The 25,585-nt window shown below is 42.7% G+C and overlaps 1 protein-coding gene across 2 annotated transcripts in view; it reads left to right on the top strand.

The window, feature by feature from the left end:
* PPP4R3A (protein phosphatase 4 regulatory subunit 3A) overlaps positions 1 to 25,585 on the top strand; it is a 168,260-nt gene that overhangs the window by 92,900 nt on the left and 49,775 nt on the right. For both annotated transcript variants that reach the window (XM_053697553.1, XM_053697554.1), the window contains exon 13: positions 16,312 to 16,502. In XM_053697553.1, coding sequence (XP_053553528.1) covers positions 16,312 to 16,502 — 191 coding nt within the window. The remainder of the gene's footprint in view (positions 1 to 16,311; positions 16,503 to 25,585) is intronic.

Raw genomic sequence — 25,585 nt, forward strand, 5'->3', positions numbered from 1 at the left:
GCTAGACAGTCTAATTTTCGTCCCTTTCGGAATTTCAAAGCAGGAGCAGCGCCAACTTCCACTGCACCAAAACAGGGAGGAGCTGTTGCTCGTTACAGACAAGGCTGGAAGCCTAACCAGTCCTGGAACAAGGGCAAGCAGACCAGTATCGTGATCTAGTGGGGGGCAGACTCTCTCTCTTCGCCCAGGCTTGGGCAAGAGATGTCCAGGATCCCTGGGCGCTAGAGATCATATCTCAGGGATACCTTCTAGACTTCAAATTCTCTCCCCCAAGAGGGAAATTTCATCTGTCAAGGTTGTCAACAAACCAAATAAAGAAGGACGCGTTCCTACGCTGTGTACAAGATCTATTATTAATGGGAGTGATCCATCCGGTTCCGCGGTCGGAACAAGGACAAGGGTTTTACTCAAACCTGTTTGTGGTTCCCAAAAAAGAGGGAACTTTCAGGCCAATCTTGGATTTAAAGATCCTAAACAAATTCCTAAGAGTTCCATCGTTCAAAATGGAAACTATTCGGACAATCTTACCCATGATCCAAGAGGGTCAGTACATGACCACAGTGGATTTAAAGGATGCTTACCTTCACATACCGATTCACAAGGATCATTACCGGTATCTAAGGTTTGCCTTCTTAAACAGGCATTACCAGTTTGTAGCCCTTCCATTCGGATTGGCTACGGCTCCAAGAATCTTTACAAAAGTTCTGGGTGCCCTTCTGGCGGTACTAAGACCGCGAGGAATTTCGGTAGCTCCGTACCTAGACGACATTCTGATACAAGCTTCAAGCTTTCAAACTGCCAAGTCTCATACAGAGTTAGTTCTGGCATTTCTAAGGTCGCATGGATGGAAAGTGAACGAAAAGAAGAGTTCTCTCTTGCCTCTCACAAGGGTTCCATTCTTGGGGACTCTTATAGATTCTGTAGAAATGAAGATTTATCTGACAGAAGACAGATTAACAAAGCTTCTAAATGCATGCCGTGTCCTTCATTCCATTCAACTCCCGTCAGTAGCTCAATGCATGGAGGTGATCGGCTTAATGGTAGCAGCAATGGACATAGTTCCCTTTGCACGCCTACATCTCAGACCGCTGCAATTGTGCATGCTGAGTCAGTGGAATGGGGATTACTCAGATTTGTCCCCCACTCTGAATCTGGATCAAGAGACCAGAAACTCTCTTCTATGGTGGCTTTCTCGGCCACATCTGTCCAGGGGGATGCCGTTCAGCAGGCCGGACTGGACAATTGTAACAACAGACGCCAGCCTTCTAGGTTGGGGCGCTGTCTGGAATTCTCTGAAGGCTCAGGGACAATGGAGTCAGGAGGAAAGTCTCCTGCCAATAAACATTCTGGAATTGAGAGCAGTTCTCAATGCCCTTCTAGCTTGGCCCCAGTTAAAGACTCGGGGGTTCATCAGGTTTCAGTCGGACAACGTCACGACTGTAGCTTACATCAACCATCAAGGAGGGACAAGAAGCTCCCTAGCAATGATAGAAGTATCAAAGATAATTCGCTGGGCAGAGTCTCACTCTTGCCACCTGTCAGCAATCCACATCCCGGGAGTGGAGAACTGGGAGGCGGATTTCTTGAGTCGCCAGACTCTTCATCCGGGGGAGTGGGAACTTCATCCGGAGGTCTTTGCCCAAATACTTCAACGTTGGGGCAAACCAGAGATAGATCTCATGGCGTCTCGCCAGAACGCCAAACTTCCTCGCTACGGATCCAGATCCAGGGATCCGGGAGCGGTTCTGATAGATGCTTTGACAGCACCTTGGAACTTCAGGATGGCTTATGTGTTTCCACCCTTCCCACTGCTTCCTCGATTGATTGCCAATATCAAACAGGAGAGAGCATCAGTGATTCTAATAGCGCCTGCATGGCCGCGCAGGACTTGGTATGCAGATCTAGTGGACATGTCATCCTGTCCGCCTTGGTCTCTACCTCTAAGACAGGACCTTCTGATTCAGGGTCCATTCAAACATCAAAGTCTAACTTCTCTGAAGCTGACTGCTTGGAAATTGAACGCTTGATTTTATCAAAACGTGGTTTTTCTGAGTCGGTTATTGATACCCTGATACAGGCTAGGAAGCCTGTTACCAGAAAGATTTACCATAAAATATGGCGTAAATACCTATACTGGTGTGAATCCAACGATTACTCCTGGAGTAAGGTTAGGATTCCTAGGATATTGTCTTTTCTACAAGAAGGTTTAGAAAAGGGTTTATCGGCTAGCTCATTAAAGGGACAGATCTCAGCTCTGTCCATCTTGTTACACAGGCGTCTGTCAGAAAATTCAGACATCCAGGCCTTTTGTCAGGCTTTAGCTAGGATCAAGCCTGTGTTTAAAGCTGTTGCTCCGCCATGGAGTTTAAACTTAGTTCTTAACGTTTTACAGGGTGTTCCGTTTGAACCCCTTCATTCCATTGATATTAAATTGTTATCTTGGAAAGTTCTCTTTTTAATGGCTATTTCCTCGGCTCGAAGAGTCTGAGTTATCAGCCCTACATTGTGATTCTCCTTATCTGATCTTTCACTCAGACAAGGTAGTTCTGCGTACTAAACCTGGGTTCTTACCTAAGGTAGTCACTAACAGGAATATCAATCAAGAGATTGTTGTTCCATCCTTGTGTCCAAATCCTTCTTCAAAGAAGGAACGTCTTCTACACAATCTGGATGTAGTTCGTGCCCTCAAGTTCTACTTGCAGGCAACTAAGGATTTTCGACAAACGTCTTCCCTGTTTGTCGTGTACTCTGGTCAGAGGAGAGGTCATAAGGCTTCGGCTACCTCTCTCTCCTTCTGGCTTCGTAGCATAATTCGTTTAGCCTATGAGACTGCTGGACAGCAGCCTCCTGAAAGAATTACAGCTCATTCTACTAGAGCTGTGGCTTCCACTTGGGCCTTTAAGAATGAGGCCTCTGTTGAACAGATTTGCAAGGCTGCAACTTGGTCTTCGCTTCATACTTTTTCCAAATTTTACAAATTTGACACTTTTGCTTCTTCGGAGGCTATTTTTGGGAGAAAGGTTCTTCAGGCAGTGGTTCCTTCTGTATAATGAGCCTGCCTATCCCTCCCGTCATCCGTGTACTTTTGCTTTGGTATTGGTATCCCAGAAGTAATGATGACCCGTGGACTGATCACACATAACAGAAGAAAACATAATTTATGCTTACCTGATAAATTCCTTTCTTCTGTTGTGTGATCAGTCCACGGCCCGCCCTGTTTTTTAAGGCAGGTACATATTTTTTAAATTATAATTCAGTCACCACTACACCCTTGGTTTCTCCTTTCTCGTTGGTCTTTGGTCGAATGACTGGAGGTGACGTAGAGGGGAGGAGCTATATAGCAACTCTGCTGGGTGAATCCTCTTGCACTTCCTGTAGGGGAGCAGATAATATCCCAGAAGTAATGATGACCCGTGGACTGATCACACAACAGAAGAAAGGAATTTATCAGGTAAGCATAAATTATGTTTTTTTATTAGAGTGTGATGTATACACTGGTTTGTTCTAGAAAGAGGTGTCAGAATTTTGTATTTGGCTGAAAATGGGGGGAATGCGGTATTAGGTTTACTTATAGTTTTCTCTTAGATTAATGTAATTATTTAAACTTCCTGCACCAGGACCACGACAATTAACTATATTGTGGTGCCCTGTTCCTAGCTGCTAAAATCCCTACTAGCTGGATATATATATATATATATATATATATATATATATATATATATATATATATATATATATATATATATATATATATATATATATATATATATATATATATATATATATTTATCACAGATTCATAATCCTACTTAGTATCTTCTGTTCCTTTGCCTGCTTAATTTCCTCTTTATTCTTTTAATGACATGAGTCCACGGATCATCTAATTACTATTGGGAATATCTCTCCTGCCCAGCAGGAGGCGGCAAAGAGCACCACAGCAGAGCTGTTAAATATCACCTCCCTTCCCTCCCACCCCAGTCATTCTCTTTGCCTACGTTAGAGCGAGGAAGTGGTAAAGTTAGGGGTTAGTAAAAGATCTTCAATCAAGAGTTTATTTTTTAAGTAGTACAAGATTGTGCTGCTTTGTCCTAGGGTGTAGCCGTAGTCCATATCAGTCTCTTCAGTAGAGCAGTGGTGGCTTTAGAGCAATGGGAACTTGTGGGACATAATTCTCACTGCGCCTCCCATGTAATTTATGCTGCCCTAATCCTGATGGTCTGAATAGCATTACTCAGACCTTATCTTTTATCTACAGGGCTATGTGAGGGAGAGGACCTCTCAAACCTGGTGAGCTGCCTTGCTGTCTGGCAGATTTAAGAGGTAAGTGCTGACTTTTATTCTGGGTCTGGGTAAAAGGATCTCAGAGGAAGTGGAGCACTTTATTTCCTTGGGACAAAGACCTATAGATATAGAGGAGACTTTATGACAGCACTTTTTAAGCAGGCACTGGGTCGGTTAAAATATAATAGACGGCTCTGTGTGTGCTGGTTTTTCACTACTCCCGGTAGCTTAACTTTAACATAAAAAGCCAAACGGGAGATTCTTTTCTGAAACGTCCACGATGGGTGGAGCTATGTGTGGCGCCAATTCGGGATTCGCGACACTTTCTCAGTACTTCCTGTTTTCAGAAGAAGCGAGAGGGTCATTTAATAAGTACTCAGTGTTTCTTGATAATTGAACACAGGCGTTAAGACCAGACATCGGTTCGTGATATCTTTTAAACAGCTGAGTTCCGGATCTTCTACTGAGGGGACTGTAACGGTGTCAGAAGGGCAGGTAGGCACATCAGCAAAGTTAAAGGGACACTGTACCCAATTTTTTTCTTTTGTAATTCAGAAAGAGCATGCAATTTTAAGCAACTTTCTAATTTACTCCTATTATCAATTTTTCTTCGTTCTCTTGCTATCATTATTTGAAAAAGAAAGCATCTAAGCTTTTTTTTGGTTTCAGTACTCTGGACAGCACTTTTTTATTGGTGGATTAATTTATCCACCAATCAGCAAGGACAACCCAGGTTGTTCACCAAAAATGGGCCGGCATCTAAACTTACATTCTTGCATTTCAAATAAAGATACCAAGAGAATGAAGAAAATTTGATAATAGGAGTAAATTAGAAAGTTGCTTAAAATTTCATGCTCTATCTGAATCACAAAATAAATTTTTTGGGTACAGTGTCCCTTTAAGTTGAGGTGTTCTGCAGTATTTGTGTAACTATTTAGCCTTTTCTGCACACAGCCTATTTAGCCTGTTCTGTTTTAATTTTTATGAAACATTTAAGCCTATTAGATTATTTCTCCATTTGTGATTCAGAATGGACCAAGAGACCCTGCAAAATGTCACTTGTTCTTTATGCTTTGATGCCAATGTGGAACCACCAATCCCTTTCTGTTCCTCGTGTATTGAGAGAACATTAAGTTATAGGGATAGACTTTTTATCAGAGCCAACATTTTCCAAGGCGGATGTTGTTCAGGAGTCTAATGACAATGTTCAATATATGCCGCAGCTTTCTCCTCAAGTGTCCCAAAGTTTGCCGTCCACACATGCAGTTCCCTTCACTTCCTCGCTAACTTCTCCTGGGGTTACGTTGCAAGACATCGCTTCTCTCATGTCTTCTGCAGTTTCTGATGCGTTGTCTGCTTTTCCCATGTTGCAGGGAAAGTGCAAGAGGAAGAGTAGACATTCAGTAGGTGAGGTTACTGACACAGTTGTTGCTATTTCGGATGCCCCCTCACAGAAGCCTGAGGAGGAGGAGGAGGATCTTTCGGTAAAATCTGAGGGTGAGATCTCAGACTCTGACAGTGTAATTCCTCCTGCTGATTACTGAAGTTGTATCCTTCAGGTTTAAGCTTGAGCACCTCCGTCTTTTTTAGCTACATTGGACGACAGCGACACTATGGTCGTAGTTAATCTGAAGAAATTCAGTAAGCTGAACAATTATTTTGAGGTACCTTCCTAGTTAGAGGTTTTTCCTGTACCAGACCGAGCTTCTGAGATCATTGCGAAGGAATGGTAGAGACCGGGTATCCCTTTTTCTCCATCTCCTATATTTAAAAAGATGTTTCCCATAACTGACTCTATCAAGGAGGCTTGGCAAACAGTACCCAAGATGGAAGGAGCTGTTTCCACTCTGGCCAAGAGAACTACTATTCCCATAGAGGACAGTTGTGCCTTTTAAAGATCCTATGGGTAAACAATTAGAGGGGTTTCTCAAGAAGATGTATGCACACCAAGGTTTACAATGGCAACCTGCGGTATGCATTGCTACCGTCACTAGTGCAACGGCATATTGGTTTGATGCGTTGTCTGATGCTATTAGGACAGTCACCCCCCTTGATGAGATCCAGGACAGGATAAAAGCCCTTAAGTTGGCTAATTCCTTTATTACTGATGCATGCCTACAGTTTATCAAACTGGGAGCAAATATTTCAGGTTTTGCTGTACTAGCCCACAGAGCCTTATGGTTAAAGCCTTGGTCTGGGGATGTGTCATCTAAGTCTAAACTGTTAGCGATTTCTTACAAAGGGAAGACCTTGTTTGGATTGGGCTTGACGGAAACAATCTCTGATATTACGGGAGGAAAGGGTCATCTTCTCCCTCACAATAAGAGAAACAAGAAAAAAGAACGTAAGAGTAATTTTCGTTCCTTTCGAAATTTCAAGGGAAATTCTTCCTCTTCCAAACAAGAACAGTCTAAACCTTCCTGGAGACCCAATCAGTCTTGGAACAAGGGAAAACAATCCAAGAATCCTGCTGTTGAATCAAAGACAGCATGAAGGGTCTGCCCCCGATCCTGGACCGGATCTTGTAGGGGGCAGGCTTTCTTTCTTCGCTCAGACTTGGGTTTAAGATGTTCAGGATCCCTGGGCAGTGGACATAGTGTCCCAGGGATACAAACTAGAGTTCAAAAGTTTTCCTCCCAGAGGCAGGTTTCTGCTTTCAAGATTATCTGTAGACCAGACAAAAAGAGAGGCATTCTTACACTGTGCACGAGACCTCTCCGACCTGGGAGTAATAGTTCCTGTTCCAATGCAGGAACGGGGTCTGGGGTTTTATTCCAATCTGTTCGTGGTTTCCAAAAAGGAGGGAACCTTCAGGCCAATTTTAGATCTCAAGAGTCTAAACAAATTCCTCAGAGTACCATCCTTCAAGATGGGGTCTTCCTTTGATCCAAGAGGGTCAATTTGTGACAACGGCGGATTTAAAGGATGCATAACTTTTTATGTTCCCATTCACAGGGATCATTACAAGTTTCTAAGGTTTGCTTTTCTAGACAAACACTTCCAATTTGTGGCTGTTCCTTTTGGTCTTGCCACAGCTCCCAGAATTTTCTCAAAGGTTCTGGGATCTATGTTGTCGGTGCTCCAATTACGGGGCATTGCAGTAGTGCCCTATCTGGACGACATCCTGATCCAGGCCCCATCCTTTCAACAAGCAAGGTCCCACACGGAAATGTTGTTATCCTTCCTGCGATCTCACAGTTGGAAGGTAAATTTTAAAAAGAGCACCTTGGTTCCAAATACAAGGGTAACTTTCTTGGGAACCATAATAGATTCCCTATCAATGAAGATTTTTATGACAGAAGTCAGGAAATCAAAGATTTTCGATTCTTGCCTAGCGCTTCAGTCCACTCCTCGGCCATCAGTGGCTCAGTGCATGGAGGTAATCGGGCTGATGGTAGCGGCAATGGACATCATCCCACTCGTTTCCACCTCAGATCCCTGCAGTTAAACATGCTCAGTCAATGGAACGGAGATTATGCAGATTTGTCTCCACAAATCTACTGGAGCAGGAGACAAGGGATTCTCTTCAATGGTGGTTGTCTCAGGATCATCTCTCCCAGGGAACCTGCTTTCGCAGACCCTCCTAGGTGATTGTGACAACAGACGCCAGCCTTCTAGGATGGGGAGCAGTCTGGGGCTCCCTAAAGGCTCAGGGAGTTTGGACTCGGTCAGAGTCTGTTCCGCCTATAAACATTCTGGAGCTGAGAGCGATCTTCAATGCTCTTCTGGCCTGGCCCCAGTTAACCTCGGCCCAGTTTATCAAGTTCCAGTCGGAAAACATAACTTCAGTGGCTTACATCAATCATCAGGGAGGAACGCAGAGTTCCTTAGCAATGACAGAGGTAGCCAAGATAATTTGGTGGGCGGAGACTCACTCTTGCTGTCTGTCGGCGATCTACATCCCAGGGGTGGACAACTGGGAGGCGGACTTCCTAAGCAGAAAGACCTTTCACCCGCGGGAGTGGGATCTCCATCTGGAGGTGTTTTCCAGCCTGATTCTAAAATGGGGTCAGCCGGAATTGGATCTTATGGCATCTCGACAGAATGCCAAGCTTCCGAGGTACTGATCGAGGTCAAGGGACCCTCAGGAGGTATTGATAGACGCCCTGGCGGTACCTTGGAATTTCAGTCTTGCATACCTATTTCCTCCATTCGCTCTTCTCCATCGGGTCATTGCTCGAATCAAGCAGGAGAGGGTGTGGGTGATCCTCATTGCACCGGCTTGGCCTCACAGGATTTGGTATGCAGAACTGGTGGAAATGTAATCTCTTCCACCTTGGAGAATTCCGTTGAGGAAGGACTTTTTACTTCAGGGGCCCTTCCTTCATCCAAATCTAGTTTCTCTGGAGCTGACTGCTTGGAGATTGAACGCTTAATTTTATCCAAGCGGGGATTTTCAGATTCGGTCATTGAGACCATGATTCTGGCTCGTAATCCTGTGACTAGAAAGATTTACCATAAGATATGGCGCAAATATCTATATTGTGTGAATCCAAGGTTAGGATTCCTAGAATTCTGTAATTTCTCCACAAAGGTTTGGAGAAGGGATTATTGGCAAGTTCCCTAAAGGGTCAAATATCTGCCTTGTCTATTTTGTTACACAAACGTCTGGCAGATGTTCCAGACGTGCAGTCGTTTTGTCAGGCCTTGGTCAGGATCAGGCCTTTGTTCAAACCAGTTACTCCTCCCTGGAGTCTTAATTTAGTTCTTCAAGGTGCTCCGTTTGAGCCTATGCATTTCTTTATGAGGAATATTAAGTTGTTATCTTGCAATGTTTTGTTTCTAGTGGCTATTTCTGCTCATAGAGTGTCAGAATTCTCTGCATTACAGTATGAGTCACCTTACCTTATTTTTCATTCGGATAAGGTAGTTTTACGTACAAAGTTAGGTTTTCTTCCTAAAGTTGTTTCGGACCGGAACATTAATCAGGAGATTGTGGTTCCTTCGTTCTGTCCTAATCCTTCTCAGAAGGAACGACTTCTGCACAATTTAGACGTGGTTTGTGCTCTAAAATTTTACTTAAGGCAACTAAGGATTTTCGTCAGTCCGCCTTGTTTGGGATTTTCTCGGGAAAACGTAAGGGACAGAAAGCTACGGCTACTTCTCTTTCTTTTTGGCTGAAGAGTATTTGCATATGAAACTGCTGAACAGCAGCCTCCAGAGCGGGTTACCGCTCATTCCACGAGGGCTGTGTCTTCCTCATGGGCATTCAAGAATGAAACTTCTGTAGATCAGATTTGCAAGGCTGCAACTTGGTCCTCTCTTCACACTTTTTCAAAATTCTACAAATTTGACACACTTGCCTCGACTGAGGCAGCTTTTTGGAGAAAGGTTGTTCAAGCAGTGTTGCCTTCCGTTTAGGTTCCCTGTCTTATCCCTCCCTTATCATCTGTGTACTCTAGCTTGGGTATTGATTCCCAATAGTAATTAGATGATCCGTGGACTCATCGTGTCATTAATAACAAAAGAAAATGTATGCTTACCTGATGATAAATTGTATTTCTTTTCTCCAACATAGGTGTGTCCGGTCCACGGCGTCATCCTTACTTGTGGGATATTCTCTTCCCCAACAGGAAATGGCAAAGAGCCCAGCAAAGCTGGTCACATGATCCCTCCTAGGCTCCGCCTACCCCAGTCATTCTCTTTGCCGTTGTACAGGCAACATCTCCACGGAGATGGCTTAGAGTTTTTTAGTGTTTAACTGTAGTTTTTATTATTCAATCAAGAGTTTGTTATTTTAAAATAGTGCTGGTATGTACTATTTACTCAGAAACAGAAAAGAGATGAAGATTTCTGTTTGTATGAGGAAAATGATTTTAGCACCGTAACTAAAATCCATGGCTGTTCCACACAGGACTGTTGAGAGCAATTAACTTCAGTTGGGGGAACAGTGTGCAGTCTCTTACTGCTTGAGGTATGACACATTCTAACAAGACGATGTAATGCTGGAAGCTGTCATTTTCCCTATGGGATCCGGTAAGCCATGTTTATTAAGATAGTAAATAAGGGCTTCACAAGGGCTTATTAAGACTGTAGACTTTTTCTGGGCTAAATCGATTCATTATTAACACATATTTAGCCTTGAGGAATCATTTATTCTGGGTATTTTGATATGATTATATCGGCAGGCACTGTTTTAGACACCTTATTCTTTAGGGGCTTTCCCTAATCATAGTCAGAGCCTCATTTTCGCGCCGGTATGGCGCACTTGTTTTTGAGGACAGCATGGCATGCAGCTGCATGTGTGTGGAGCTCTGATACATAGAAAAGTCTTTCTGAAGGCATCATTTGGTATCGTATTCCCCTTTGGGCTTGGTTGGGTCTCAGCAAAGCAGATTCCAGGGACTGTAAAGGGGTTAAATATAAAAACGGCTCCGGTTCCGTTATTTTAAGGGTTAAAGCTTCCAAATTTGGTGTGCAATACTTTTAAGGCTTTAAGACACTGTGGTGAAATTTTGGTGAATTTTGAACAATTCCTTCATACTTTTTCGCAATTGCAGTAATAAAGTGTGTTTAGTTTAAAATTTAAAGTGACAGTAACGGTTTTATTTTAAAACGTTTTTTGTGCTTTGTTATCAAGTTTATGCCTGTTTAACATGTCTGAACTACCAGATAGATTGTGTTCTGACTGTGGGGAAACCAAGGTTCCTTCTCATTTAACTATATGTATTTTATGTCATAAAAAAAAATTTAGTAAAAATGATGCCCAAGATGATTCCTCAAGTGAGGGGAGTAAGCATGGTACTGCATCATCCCCTCCTTCGTCTACACCAGTCTTGCCCATACAGGAGGCCCCTAGTACATCTAGTGCGCCAATACTCCTTACTATGCAACATTTAACGGCTGTAATGGATAATTCTATCAAAAACATTTTAGCCAATATGCCCACTTATCAGCGAAAGCGCGACTGCTCTGTTTTAGTAAATTCTGTAGAGCATGAGAACGCTGATGATATGGTTTCTGAAGGGCCCCTACACCAGTCTGAGGGGGCCAGGGAGGTTTTGTCTGAGGGAGAAATTTCAGATTCAGGAAACATTTCTCAACAAGCTGAACCTGATGTGATTACTTTTAAATTTAAGTTGGAACATCTCCGCGCTCTGCTTAAGGAGGTGTTATCCAATTTGGATGATTGTGATTATCTGGTCATTCCAGAACCACTATGTAAAATGGAAAAGTTCTTAGAGGCCCCGGGGCCCCCCGAAGCTTTTCCTATATCCAAGCGGGTGGCGTACATTGTTAGTAAAGAATGGGACAGGCCCGGTATACCTTTAGTACCTCCCCCCATATTTAAAAAATTGTTTTCCTATAGTCGACCCCAGAAAGGACTGATGGCAGACAGTCCCCAAGGTCGAGGGGGCGGTTTCTACTCTACACAAGCGCGCCACTATACCCATAGAAGATAGTTGTGCTTTCCAAGATCCTATGGATAAAAAATGAGAAGGTCTGCTAAAAAAAGATGTTTGTTCAGCAAGGTTCCCTTCTACAACCAATTGCATGCATTGTCCCTGTCACTGCAGCCGCGTGTTTCTAGTTTGATGAGCTAGGAAAGGCGATTATTAGTAATTCTTCTTCTTATGAGGAGATTATGGACAGAATTCGTGCTCTTAAATTGGCTAATTCTTTCACCCTAGACGCCACCTTGCAATTGGCTAGGTTAGCGGCGAAAAAATTCTGGGTTTGCTATTGTGGCGCAGAGCGCTTTGGTTAAAAGCTTGGGCAGCGGATGCGTCTTCCAAGAACAAATTGCTTGACATTCCTTTCAAGGGGAAAACACTCTTTGGCCCTGACTTGAAAGAGATTATCTCTGATATCACTGGGGGCAAGGGCCACGCCCTTCCTCAGGATAGGTCTTTTCAAGACCAAAAATAAACCTAAGTTTCGTCCCTTTCGCAGAAACGGATCAGCCCCAAGGGCTACGTCCTCTAAGCAGGAAGGTAATACTTCTCAAGCCAATCCAGCCTGGAGACCTATGCAAGGCTGGAACAAAGGAAAGCAGGCCAGGAAACCTGCCACTGCTACCAAGACAGCATGAAATGCGGGCCCCCGATCCGGGACCGGATCTGGTGGGGGGCAGACTCTCTCTCTTCGCTCAGGCTTGGGCAAGAGATGTTCTGGATCCTTGGGCGCTAGAAATAGTCTCCCAAGGTTATTCTCTGGAGTTCAAGGGGCTTCCTCCAAGGGGGAGGTTCCACAGGTCTCAGTTGTCTTCAGACCACATAAGAAGACAGGCATTCTTACATTGGGTAGAAGACCTGCTAAAAATGGGAGTGATTCATCCTGTTCCATTAGGAGAACTAGGGATGGGGTTCTACTCCAATCTGTTCATAGTTCCCAAAAAAGAGGGAACGTTCAGACCAATCTTAGATCTCAAGATCTTGAACAAGTTTCTCAAGGTTCCATCGTTCAAGATGGAAACCATTCGAACACTTCTTCCTTCCATCCAGGAAGGTCAATTCATGACCAAGGTGGATTTCAAGGATGCGTATCTACATATTCCTATCCACAAGGAACATCATCGGTTCCTAAGGTTTGCATTCCTGGACAAGCATTTCCAGTTTGTGGCGTTTTCTTTCGGATTAGCCACTGCTCCTAGGATTTTCTCATAGGTACTAGGGTCCCTTCTGGCGGTGCTAAGACCAAGGGGCATTGCTGTAGTACCTTACTTGGACGACATTCTGATTCGAGCGTCGTCCCTTCCTCAAGTAAAGGCTCACACGGACATTGTCCTGGCCTTTCTCCGATCTCACGGATGGAAAGTGAACGTGGAAAAGAGTTCTCTATCTCCGTCAACGAGGGTTCCCTTCTTGGGAACTATAATAGACTCCTTAGAAATGAGGATTTTTCTGACAGAAGCCAGAAAAACAAAACTTCTAGACTCTTGTCGGATACTTCATTCCGTTCCTCTTCCTTCCATAGCGCAGTGCATGGAAGTGATAGGTTTGATGGTAGCGGCAATGGACATAGTTCCTTTTGTGCGCATTCATCTAAGACCATTACAACTGTTCATGCTCAGTCAGTGGAATGGGGACTATTCAGACTTGTCTCCGAAGATACAAGTAAATCAGAGGACCAGAGACTCATTCCGTTGGTGGCTGTCCCTGGACAACCTGTCACAAGGGATGACCTTCCGCAGACCAGAGTGGGTCATTGTCACGACCGACGCCAGTCTGATGGGCTGGGGCGCGGTCTGGGGATCCCTGAAAGCTCAGGGTCTTTGGTCTCGGGTAGAATCTCTTCTACCGATAAATATTCTGGAACTGAGAGCGATATTCAATGCTCTCAAAGCTTGGCCTCAGCTAGCGAGGGCCAAGTTCATACATCAACCATCAGGGGGGAACAAGGAGTTCCCTAGCGATGGAAGAAGTGACCAAAATCATTCTATGGGCGGAGTCTCACTCCTGCCACCTGTCTGCTATCCACATCCCAGGAGTGGAAAATTGGGAAGCGGATTTTCTGAGTCGTCAGACATTGCATCCGGGGGAGTGGGAACTCCATCCGGAAATCTTTGCCCAAGTCACTCAACCGTGGGGCATTCCAGACATGGATCTGATGGCCTCTCGTCAGAACTTCAGAGTTCCTTACTACGGGTACAGATCCAGGGATCCCAAGGCGGCTCTAGTGGATGCACTAGTAGCACCTTGGACCTTCAAACTAGCTTATGTGTTCCCGCCGTTTCCTCTCATCCCCAGGCTGGTAGCCAGGATCAATCAGGAGAGGGCGTCGGTGATTTTGATAGCTCCTGCGTGGCCACGCAGGACTTGGTATGCAGATCTGGTGAATATGTCATCGGCTCCACCATGGAAGCTACCTTTGAGACGAGACCTTCTTGTTCTAGGTCCGTTCGACCCACTCCAGCTGACTGCTTGGAGATTGAACGCTTGATCTTATCAAAGCGAGGGTTCTCAGATTCTGTTATTAATACTCTTGTTCAGGCCTGAAAGCCTGTAACCAGAAAAATTACCACATAATTTGGTATATCTGTTGGTGTGAATCTGCAGGATTCCCTTGGGACAAGGTTAAGATTCCTAAGAGTCTATCCTTCCTTCGAGAAGGATTGGAAAAAGGATTATCTGCAAGTTCCTTGATGGGACAGATTTCTGCCTTGTCTGTGTTACTTCACAAAAAGCTGGCAGCTGTGCCAGATGTTCTAGCCTTTGTTCAGGCTCTGGTTAGAATCAAGCCTGTTTACAAAATTTTGACTCCTCCTTGGAGTCTCAACCTAGTTCTTTCAGTTCTTCAGGGGGTTCCGTTTGAACCCTTACATTCCGTTGATATTAAGTTATTATCTTGGAAAGTTTTGTTTTTGGTTGCAATTTCTTCTGCTAGAAGAGTTTCAGAATTATCTGCTCTGCAGTGTTCTTCTCCTTATCTGGTGTTCCATGCAGATAAGGTGGTTTTGCGTACTAAACCTGGTTTTCTTCCAAAAGTTGTTTCTAACAAAAACATTAACCAGGAGATAGTTGTGCCTTCTTTGTGTCCTAATCCAGTTTCAAAGAAGGAACGTTTGTTGCACAACTTGGATGTAGTTCGTGCTCTCAAATTTTACTTAGCAGCTACTAAGGATTTCAGACAAACTTCGTCTTTGTTTGTTGTTTATTCTGGTAAACGGAGAGGTCAAAAAAGCAACTTCTACCTCTCTCTCCTTCTGGATTAAAAGCATTATCCGATTGGCTTATGAGACTGCCGGACGGCAGCCTCCGGAAAGAATCACAGCTCACTCCACTAGGGCTGTGGCTTCCACATGGGCCTTCAAGAACGAGGCTTCTGTGGATCAGATATGTAAGGCAGCGACTTGGTCTTCACTGCACACTTTTTCTAAATTTTACAAATTTGATACTTTTGCTTCTTCTGAGGCTATTTTTTGGGAGAAAGGTTTTGCAAGCCGTGGTGCCTTCCATTTAGGTGACCTGATTTGCTCCCTCCCTTCATCCGTGTCCTAAAGCTTTGGTATTGGTTCCCACAAGTAAGGATGACGCCGTGGACCGGACACACCTATGTTGGAGAAAACAGAATTTATGTTTACCTGATAAATTACTTTCTCCAACGGTGTGTCCGGTCCACGGCCCGCCCTGGTTTTTTTAATCAGGTCTGATAATTTATTTTCTTTAACTACAGTCACCACGGTAACATATGGTTTCTCCTATGCAAATATTCCTCCTTAACGTCGGTCGAATGACTGGGGTAGGCGGAGCCTAGGAGGGATCATGTGACCAGCTTTGCTGGGCTCTTTGCCATTTCCTGTTGGGGAAGAGAATATCCCACAAGTAAGGATGACGCCGTGGACCGGACACACCGTTGGAGAAAGTAATTTATCAGGTAAACATAAATTCTGTTTTTTGACATGAGTCCACGGCCCGCCCTGTTCTATAGACAGGTTGTTGGTTTGTTATAAACTTCAGACACCTCTGCACCTTGTTGCTTCCTTTCTCTCCTTTACTTCGGTCGAATGACTGGGATTAGAGGGAAGGGAGGTGATATTTAACAGCTTTGCTGGGGTGCTCTTTGCTGCCTCCTGCTGGGCAGGAGTGATATTCCCAATAGTAATTAGATGATCCGTGGACTCGTGTCCAAAAAGAAATAAATTTATCAGGTAAGCATAAATTTTCTTTTGGTTGGACTGTGACATAGAGAACAGTCCCACACAATCTCTACATAGGCTTCTTAAGGGCTTTCAAAGAACTGGACTTCGAGTGTCATATGACACACGCACTGATTGGATATTCATTGGAAGTTCATCCCAGTGGGTCGGCATAACATTGTTATAGAAGCATTACTATAAGCACAGATTTAACCCTTTTCCCGGATAGATTTAAAAAAAAAAGGAAAACATATATGTACTTTTTTAATTGCAATGATCATATATATGGCATTTGATTAGCTAAAGTTTACCATCACTTTAAGATTCTACCTTCAGCTTCCTGCATTAAAGAGTTATGTATTCATTTAGTGTGTTTTATGTAAGGTGTAAAGTAGATAAATCATAGTTACTTGGATCAAACCATTCTGAGCAACTAATTACTTACACTGCAGCATGAGATCCATTCTTCGCAACCATAGATACCGGCGAGATGCTCGGTCCATAGAAGATGAAGAAGAAATGTGGTTCAACACGGACGAGGATGATCTTGAAGATGGTGAACCAGTGGTGCTTCCCTCAGAAAAAATAAAGAACAATGACGATCTTATGGATCCTATAAGCAAATTCATGGAAAGAAAAAAATGTAGGTATTTGGTGTAAAATAGTCCTATTAGAAGATGTGTCTGATTTTCTTTCATGTAAGTGGCAAGAGTCCATGATCTAGTGACATATGGGATATACATTCCTACCAGGAGGGGGCAAAGTTTCCCAAACCTCAAAATGCCTATAAATACACCTCCCACTACACACATACCTCAGTTTTACAAACTTTGCCTCCTATGGAAGTGGTGAAACAAGATGTGCTTGATTTCTTCTATGATAGGCGCTTCTAAGCATTTTGAAGCCCAAAAGAGTACAGTGTTTGTCAGAGGGATGTGAAGGGAGTATTGCCTGTTGATTTAGTGGTTTCACCCATGGGAAATCCTTTCAAAGACTCTCTGTAATCAGTTGCAGGGATTCATCCCCTGCCTCCCTTTTCAGATCGACGTTATACTCTTATACTATTACCTCTGCTGATATATTTCAGTACTGGTTTTGCTGTCTGCTATATGTGGATGTCTTCTGGTGAGTATGTATCATTTTTTTTTTTAAGACGCTCTCAGCTATGTTTGGCGCTTTATGTTATAAAGTTTTAAATCTATGTATTTGCTTATATTTGCCATGAGTCGGGTCTATGTTTATTTCCCTTTTGCAGTCTAACCGTTTCAGTATGGAATTTATGTTTTGGGGAATTTAAGTACATTTTTTTACTTACCTTAGTTTTTCATATTTGACTTTGTTTTCAATTTTTTTGCGGGCAAACTAGGCTTGCGAGGACGCAAAATGCTGTTTTTTATTGTGTCATTTTTGGCACAAAGTTGCGTCTGTTGTCACGCGAGTCGCATAATTGAGTCTTTCTTGACACATTTTTTCTCTGCATTTGCGTCATCTTTGTTTGCGTCATTTTTGGCGCCTAAATTTATTATATTAAGTCGCTCCCTTTTTTGTTCGCTGCTTTCATTTTATTATAGAAAGCTATGATGCTTGCTTTTGATTTTATTTTCTCCAACATAGGTGTGTCCGGTCCACGGCGTCATCCTTACTTGTGGGATATTCTCTTCCCCAACAGGAAATGGCAAAGAGCCCAGCAAAGCTGGTCACATGATCCCTCCTAGGCTCCGCCTACCCCAGTCATTCTCTTTGCCGTTGCACAGGCAACATCTCCACGGAGATGGTTAAGAGTTTAAGCAGATAGCTGGGACTGTATAGGGGTTAAATGTAAAAACGGCTCCGGTTCCGTTATTTTAAGGGTTAAAGCTTTCAAATTTGGTGTGCAATACTTTTAAGGCTTTAAGACACTGTGGTGAAATTTTGGTGAATTTTGAACAATTCCTTCATACTTTTTCACATATTCAGTAATAAAGTGTGTTCAGTTTGAAATTTAAAGTGACAGTAACGGTTTTATTTTAAAACTTTTTTTGTGCTTTGTTGACAAGTTTAAGCCTGTTTAACATGTCTGTACCATCAGATAAGCTATGTTCTATATGTATGAAAACCAAGGTTCCTCCCCATTTAAATTTGTGATAATTGTGCCATAGTGTCCAAACAAAGTATGGACAATGATGCCACAGATAATGATATTGCCCAAGATGATTCCTCAAATGAGGGGAGTAAGCATGATACTACATCATCCCCTTCTGTGTCTACACCAGTTTTGCCCACACAAGAGGCCCCTAGTACATCTAGTGCGCCAATACTTATTACCATGCAACAATTAACGGCTGTAATGGATAATTCTATTGCAAACATGTTATCCAAAATGCCTACTTATCAGAGAAAGCGCGATTGCTCTGTTTTAAACACTGAAGAGCAAGAGGACGCTGATGATAACTGTTCTGACCCTCACACCAATCTGAAGGGGCCAGGAGGGAGGTTTTGTCTGAGGGAGAAATTTCAGATTCAGGAAAAATTTCTCAACAAGCTGAACCTGATGTTGTAACATTTAAATTTAAATTAGAACATCTCCGCGCACTGCTTAGAGGTATTATCTACTCTGGATGATTGTGACAATTTGGTCATTCCAGAGAAATTATGTAAGATGGACAAGTTCCTAGAGGTCCCGGTGCCCCCCGACGCCTTTCCTATACCCAAGCGGGTGGCGGACATAGTAAATAAGGAGTGGGAAAGGCCCGGCATACCTTTTTGTTCCTCCCCCTATATTTAAGAAATTATTTCCTATAGTCGACCCCAGAAAGGACTTATGGCAGACAGTCCCCAAGGTCGAGGGGGCGGTTTCTACTCTAAACAAACGCACTACTATTCCTATAGAAGATAGTTGTGCTTTCAAAGATCCTATGGATAAAAAATTAGAGGGTTTGCTTAAAAAGATGTTTGTTCAGCAAGGTTACCTTCTACAACCAATTTCATGCATTGTTCCTGTCACTACGGCAGCGTGTTTCTGGTTCGAGGAACTAGAAAAGTCGCTCAATAAAGAATCTTCGTATGAGGAGGTTATGGACAGAGTTCAAGCACTTAAATTGGCTAACTCTTTTATTTTAGATGCCGCTTTGCAATTAGCTAGATTAGCAGCGAAAAATTCAGGGTTTGCTATCGTGGCGCGCAGAGCGCTTTGGCTAAAGTCTTGGTCAGCGGATGTGTCTTCCAAGACAAAATTGCTTAACATCCCTTTCAAGGGTAAAACACTGTTTGGACCTGATTTGAAAGAGATTATTTCAGACATCACCGGGGGAAAGGGCCACGCCCTCCCTCAGGATAGGTCTTTTAAGGCTAAAAATAAGCCTAATTTTCGTCCCTTTCGCAGAAACGGACCAGCCTCTAATTCTACATCCTCTAAGCAAGAGGGTAATACTTCACAACCCAAACCAGCCTGGAGACCGATGCAAGGCTGGAACAAGGGTAAGCAGGCCAAGAAGCCTGCCACTGCTACCAAAACAGCATGAAGGGATGGCCCCCGATCCGGGACCGGATCTGGTGGGGGGCAGACTTTCTCTCTTTGCTCAGGCTTGGGCAAGAGATGTTCAGGATCCTTGGGCACTAGAAATAGTTTCTCAAGGTTATCTCCTGGAATTCAAGGAACTACCCCCAAGGGGAAGGTTCCACAGGTCTCAATTATCTTCAAACCAAATAAAAAGACAGGCATTCTTACATTGTGTAGAAGACCTGTTAAAGATGGGAGTAATTCATCCAGTTCCAATAAGAGAACAAGGGATGGGGTTTTATTCCAACCTGTTCATAGTTCCCAAAAAAGAGGGAACATTCAGACCAATTTTAGATCTCAAGATCCTAAACAAATTTCTCAGGGTTCCATCGTTCAAAATGGAAACCATTCGAACGATCCTTCCCGCCATCCAGGAAGGTCAATTTATGAACACGGTGGATTTAAAGGATGCGTACCTACATATTCCTATCCACAAGGAACATCATCAGTTCCTAAGGTTCGCTTTTCTGGACAAGCATTACCAGTTTGTGGCACTTCCATTCGGATTAGCCACTGCTCCGAGAATTTTCACAAAGGTACTAGGGTCCCTTCTAGCGGTTCTAAGACCAAGGGGCATTGCAGTAGTACCTTACTTGGACGACATCCTGATTCAAGCGTCGTCTCTGTCAAAAGCAAAGGCTCATACGGACATCATCCTAGCCTTTCTCAGATCTCACGGATGGAAAGTGAACAAAGAAAAAAGTTCTCTTTCCCCGTCAACAAGAGTTCCCTTCTTGGGAACAATAATAGATTCCTTAGAAATGAGGATTTTTCTGACAGAGGTCAGAAAATCAAAAATTCTAAGCTCTTGTCAAGTACTTCATTCTGTTCTTCGTCCTTCCATAGCGCAGTGCATGGAAGTAATAGGATTGATGGTTGCAGCAATGGACATAGTTCCTTTTGCACGAATTCATCTAAGACCATTACAACTGTGCATGCTCAGACAGTGGAATGGGGATTATACAGACTTGTCTCCGACGATTCAAGTAGATCAAAAGACCAGAGATTCACTCCGTTGGTGGCTGATCCTGGACAATCTGTCACAGGGAATGAGCTTCCGCAGACCAGAGTGGGTCATTGTCACGACCGACGCCAGTCTGGTGGGCTGGGGCGCGGTCTGGGAACCCCTGAAAGCTCAGGGTCTATGGTCTCGGGAAGAATCTCTTCTCCCGATAAACATTCTGGAACTGAGAGCGATATTCAATGCTCTCAAAGCTTGGCCTCAACTAGCAAAGGCCAAATTCATAAGGTTTCAATCAGACAACATGACGACTGTTGCATATATCAATCATCAGGGGGGAACAAGGAGTTCCCTGGCGATGGAAGAAGTGACCAAAATAATTCAATGGGCGGAGGATCACTCCTGCCACTTGTCTGCAATCCACATCCCAGGAGTGGAAAATTGGGAAGAGGATTTTCTGAGTCGTCAGACATTCCATCCGGGGGAGTGGGAACTCCATCCGGAAATCTTTGCCCAAATAACTCAATTATGGGGCATTCCAGACATGGATCTGATGGCGTCTCGTCAGAACTTCAAGGTTCCTTGCTACGGGTCCAGATCCAGGGATCCCAAGGCGACTCTAGTAGATGCACTAGTAGCACCTTGGACCTTCAACCTGGCTTATGTATTCCCACCGTTTCCTCTCATTCCCAGGCTGGTAGCCAGGATCAATCAGGAGAGGGCTTCGGTGATCTTGATAGCTCCTGCGTGGCCACGCAGGACTTGGTATGCAGACCTGGTGAATATGTCATCGGCTCCACCATGGAAGCTACCTTTTGAGACAGGACCTTCTTGTTCAAGGTCCATTCGAACATCCGAATCTGGTTTCCCTCCAACTGACGGCTTGGAGATTGAACGCTTGATTTTATCAAAGCGTGGGTTTTCAGATTCTGTAATAGATACTCTGATTCAGGCTAGAAAGCCTGTAACTAGAAAAATTTACCATAAAATATGGAAAAAATATATCTGTTGGTGTGAATCTAAAGGATTCCCATGGAACAAGATAAAAATTCCTAAGATTCTATCCTTTCTACAAGAAGGTTTGGAGAAAGGATTATCTGCAAGTTCTCTGAAGGGACAGATCTCTGCTTTATCTGTTTTACTTCACAAAAGGCTGGCAGCTGTGCCAGATGTTCAAGCATTTGTTCAGGCTCTGGTTAGAATCAAGCCTGTTTACAGACCTTTGACTCCTCCCTGGAGTCTAAATCTAGTTCTTTCAGTTCTTCAAGGGGTTCCGTTTGAACCCTTACATTCCGTAGATATTAAGTTATTATCTTGGAAAGTTTTGTTTTTGGTTGCAATTTCTTCTGCTAGAAGAGTTTCAGAGTTATCTGCTCTGCAGTGTTCTCCGCCCTATCTGGTGTTCCATGCAGATAAGGTGGTTTTGCGTACTAAGCCTGGTTTTCTTCCGAAAGTTTGTTTCCAACACAAATATTAACCAGGAGATAGTTGTACCTTCTTTGTGTCCGAATCCAGTTTCAAAGAAGGAACGTTTGTTACACAATTTGGACGTAGTCCGTGCTCTAAAATTCTATTTAGAGGCTACTAAAGATTTCAGACAAACATCTTCTTTGTTTGTTGTTTATTCTGGTAAAAGGAGAGGTCAAAAGGCAACTTCTACCTCTCTTTCCTTTTGGCTTAAAAGCATTATCCGATTGGCTTATGAGACTGCCGGACGGCAGCCTCCTGAAAGAATCACAGCTCACTCCACTAGGGCTGTGGCTTCCACATGGGCCTTCAAGAACGAGGCTTCTGTTGACCAGATATGTAAGGCAGCGACTTGGTCTTCTCTGCACACTTTTGCCAAATTTTACAAATTTGATACTTTTGCTTCTTCGGAGGCTATTTTTGGGAGAAAGGTTTTGCAAGCTGTGGTGCCTTCCGTTTAGGTGACCTGATTTGCTCCCTCCCTTCATCCGTGTCCTAAAGCTTTGGTATTGGTTCCCACAAGTAAGGATGACGCCATGGACCGGACACGCCTATGTTGGAGAAAACAGAATTTATGCTTACCTGATAAATTACTTTCTCCAACGGTGTGTCTGGTCCACGGCCCGCCCTGGTTTTTTTAATCAGGTCTGATGAATTATTTTCTCTAACTACAGTCACCACGGTATCATATGGTTTCTCCTATGCATATTTCCTACTGTCCGTCGGTCGAATGACTGGGGTAGGCGGAGCCTAGTAGGGATCATGTGACCAGCTTTGCTGGGCTCTTTGCCATTTCCTGTTGGGGAAGAGAATATCCCACAAGTAAGGATGACGCCGTGGACCGGACACACCGTTGGAGAAAGTAATTTATCAGGTAAGCATAAATTCTGTTTTTTTCTATAAAAATATCATGAATTTTTCCTATTTTCTGAAACTGTTAGATTGTGGAAATTGGATATTTTGTCTAAATATTATTTTTCTTTTTTGTTACATTTTGCGAGATGTCTCAAACTGATCCTGCCTCTGATGTTACTGTAGAAACCAAGATGCCTGAACACAATTCTACCGAAAGCAAAGTGCATTATTATTATTGTCAAGCTGAATTTATTCCCTCAGGCACTTATTTTATCATTATTATATGCTGATAATGTTTCTATGTGTACAATTACATTTACTGTTTTTACTTTCTCAGTTTAATGTATCAAAAGTTCTGCAGATATAAAAATGTTACTGCTGCAGCCATAAGAAGGCTATGACTGCTATTATGCCTTCAATTAATGTAAAGGTCTTTCCAAACTTTTTGTAGATTTAATCAATTTTGTACTGACCAACAGCATACTTAAGTATCTTCTGCTGATGAGGGTTCCTTTTTCTTGGAGGATTCTGCATCAGGGATAGTAATTGACTAATCTTCTTTTTTCAAATTGAACATTTTCGTTCTCTTTTAAGGAAGTATTGTTAACCTTACGTATTGAGGAGTCTAGTTCTCCTAATATCTAAGTTGATAATCATTTAAATTCTGTGTTTAAATATTTCTAAGGTTGTTCCTGAGGTTTTTTTCCTATTCTAGATGCTATCTGTAATATGTTTGCTAAAGAATGGTCTAAACCTGGTTCTATTTTTGGAACGTACTGCTATTCCTATGGAAGATAGTACTTATTTTTTGCAGGATCCTTTTAAGAAAGATTGAATCTTACCTTTAGAAGAGCATATTTACATGCTGTTTATATTCTTAGGATGATGATGCTACTGCTTCAACTTTCTGGTTGGACAGACAGTGTAGCAATTATCAGATTCTGAAGTATATAACATTGTTTTTGCTTCATTATGTGAATCATTTTTATTTATGATACTGTATTTGATGTCATTTAAGATTAATGTAAAATCTATGTTTTTAGCTATTCTATTTGGAAGAGCTTTATGGTTTGAATCCCTGAAATTCTGACAAGGTGCCTAAATATAAATTATCTCTATCTTTTCACGGTAATTATTTGTTTGGTTCTCAATTGGATTGTATTATCTCCATTATATCTGGGGATAAGGGAGTTTTTTTTCTGCTCTTTTAGATAAGTAATTTAAGGGTAAATTTAAAGCTCTCATTTGTTTTCGTTCCTTTCGTCAGAATAGAGAACAGAAAACCTAATTTCCCTAGGGCTCCTCGCTCTAATTAGAGACTATCTCCGAATTTGAATAATTCCAAGCCTTCTAAGAAACCAAATTTAGCCTTTTATTCTGCATGTAGGTACGACCCTCAAACCAGTTCTTCTAGTGTGGAGGGGGGCGGATTAAGTTATTTCAAGACATTTAGACAGGTTCAGTCCAAAATCAATAGAATATTGTTTCTCAAGGGTTTGAGATAGATTTTAAAATGAGACCTTCCTTGGGAAGATTCTTTCTCTCTCACGTTGCAACAAACCCTGTAAAGGCTCAGGCTTTTCTGAAATGTTTCAGAACTAGAGTTTTCAGGGGTGATTGTATCAGTTCCTCAGCAGGAACATGGATTGGATTTCTATTTTCAATCTATTCATTGTCCCTAAGAGGGAAGTTTTTTGTTTTTTTCCAGATTCAATCCTGGATCTGAAAACGTTTAAATCGTTTTGTAAGAGTCCCAACTTTCAAGATGGTGACTATAAGGACTATTCTATCTTTTGTTTAGTAACTAATGTTGTTTCTTCAAGTATATGGTTAGAGGATCGATTTACCTAAGTTTCTTGATTCTTCAGACAATGTCACGTTCTTAGGTTTCCAAGATAGATTGTGTCCGTAACTCTTTCTTTAACAGACAAGAGACAAATGAAATTGGTCTTAGCTTGCCTAAACCTTTTAATCTTTCTAATTCTCTTCAGTGATTATGTGCATGAAAGTTTTAGGTCTTATGATCGCTGCATCTGATGCAATCTCCTTTGCTCATTTTCATATGAAACTTCTATAGCTTTCTGCATGTTGCACCAGTGGTGCAGGGATTATACTCAGTTGATGTACTTTAATCCCAACACTCAGCTTTCTCTGATTTGGTTTACCATCACCTTATTTTTAAAGGGGCCTCTTTTGTTCGTCCTTCCTGGATTGTGATCACAACAGATGCAAGTCTTTCAGGTTGTGGAGCTGTCTGGGGATCTCTGACAGCACAAGGGGTTTGCAATCCTCGAGAAGCGAGGCTTCCAAGCAATATTTAGAACTCTGTGCTATTTTTAGAAGCTCTTAAGGCTTGGCCTCTATTTGATGAGAGAACTTTTGTTTTCAATCAGACAATGTCACAGTCAGTGGCATATGTCAATCATCAAGGGGGACTTGCAGTCCTTTAGCGATTGAAAAAAATATCTCTGATATTTTCTTGAGCAGAATCCAACTTTTGTCAAGACTTTGTGATTCATATCTCAGGTGTTTGATAATTGGGAAGCGGATTATTTCAGCCATCATTTTATTCATCCAGGGGAGTGGTTTCTCCATTCAGATGTGTTTTTTTTCAACTTGTACAGATGTGGGGTCTTCTAGAAATAGATCTGTTGGCCTCTCGCCTGAACGGGAATCTTCAGATACCTTTCCAGGTTTGGTGATTTTCAGGCAGAAATTATGAATCCTTTAGCAGCTCTTTGTTTTCTCAACCTGCTTTATTTTTTCCGTCTCTGGTTCTTCTTCCAAAGGGTGATCTCTAAGATCATAATGGAACAATCTTGTGTTTCTGATAGCACTAGCATGGCTTTTCAGGTTTTGGTATGCAGACTTTGTCCAAATATCCAGTTGCCAGCTTTAGTCTCTT

Source organism: Bombina bombina, chromosome 1 (genome assembly GCF_027579735.1).
Source record: "Bombina bombina isolate aBomBom1 chromosome 1, aBomBom1.pri, whole genome shotgun sequence".
NCBI lineage: Eukaryota > Metazoa > Chordata > Amphibia > Anura > Bombinatoridae > Bombina > Bombina bombina.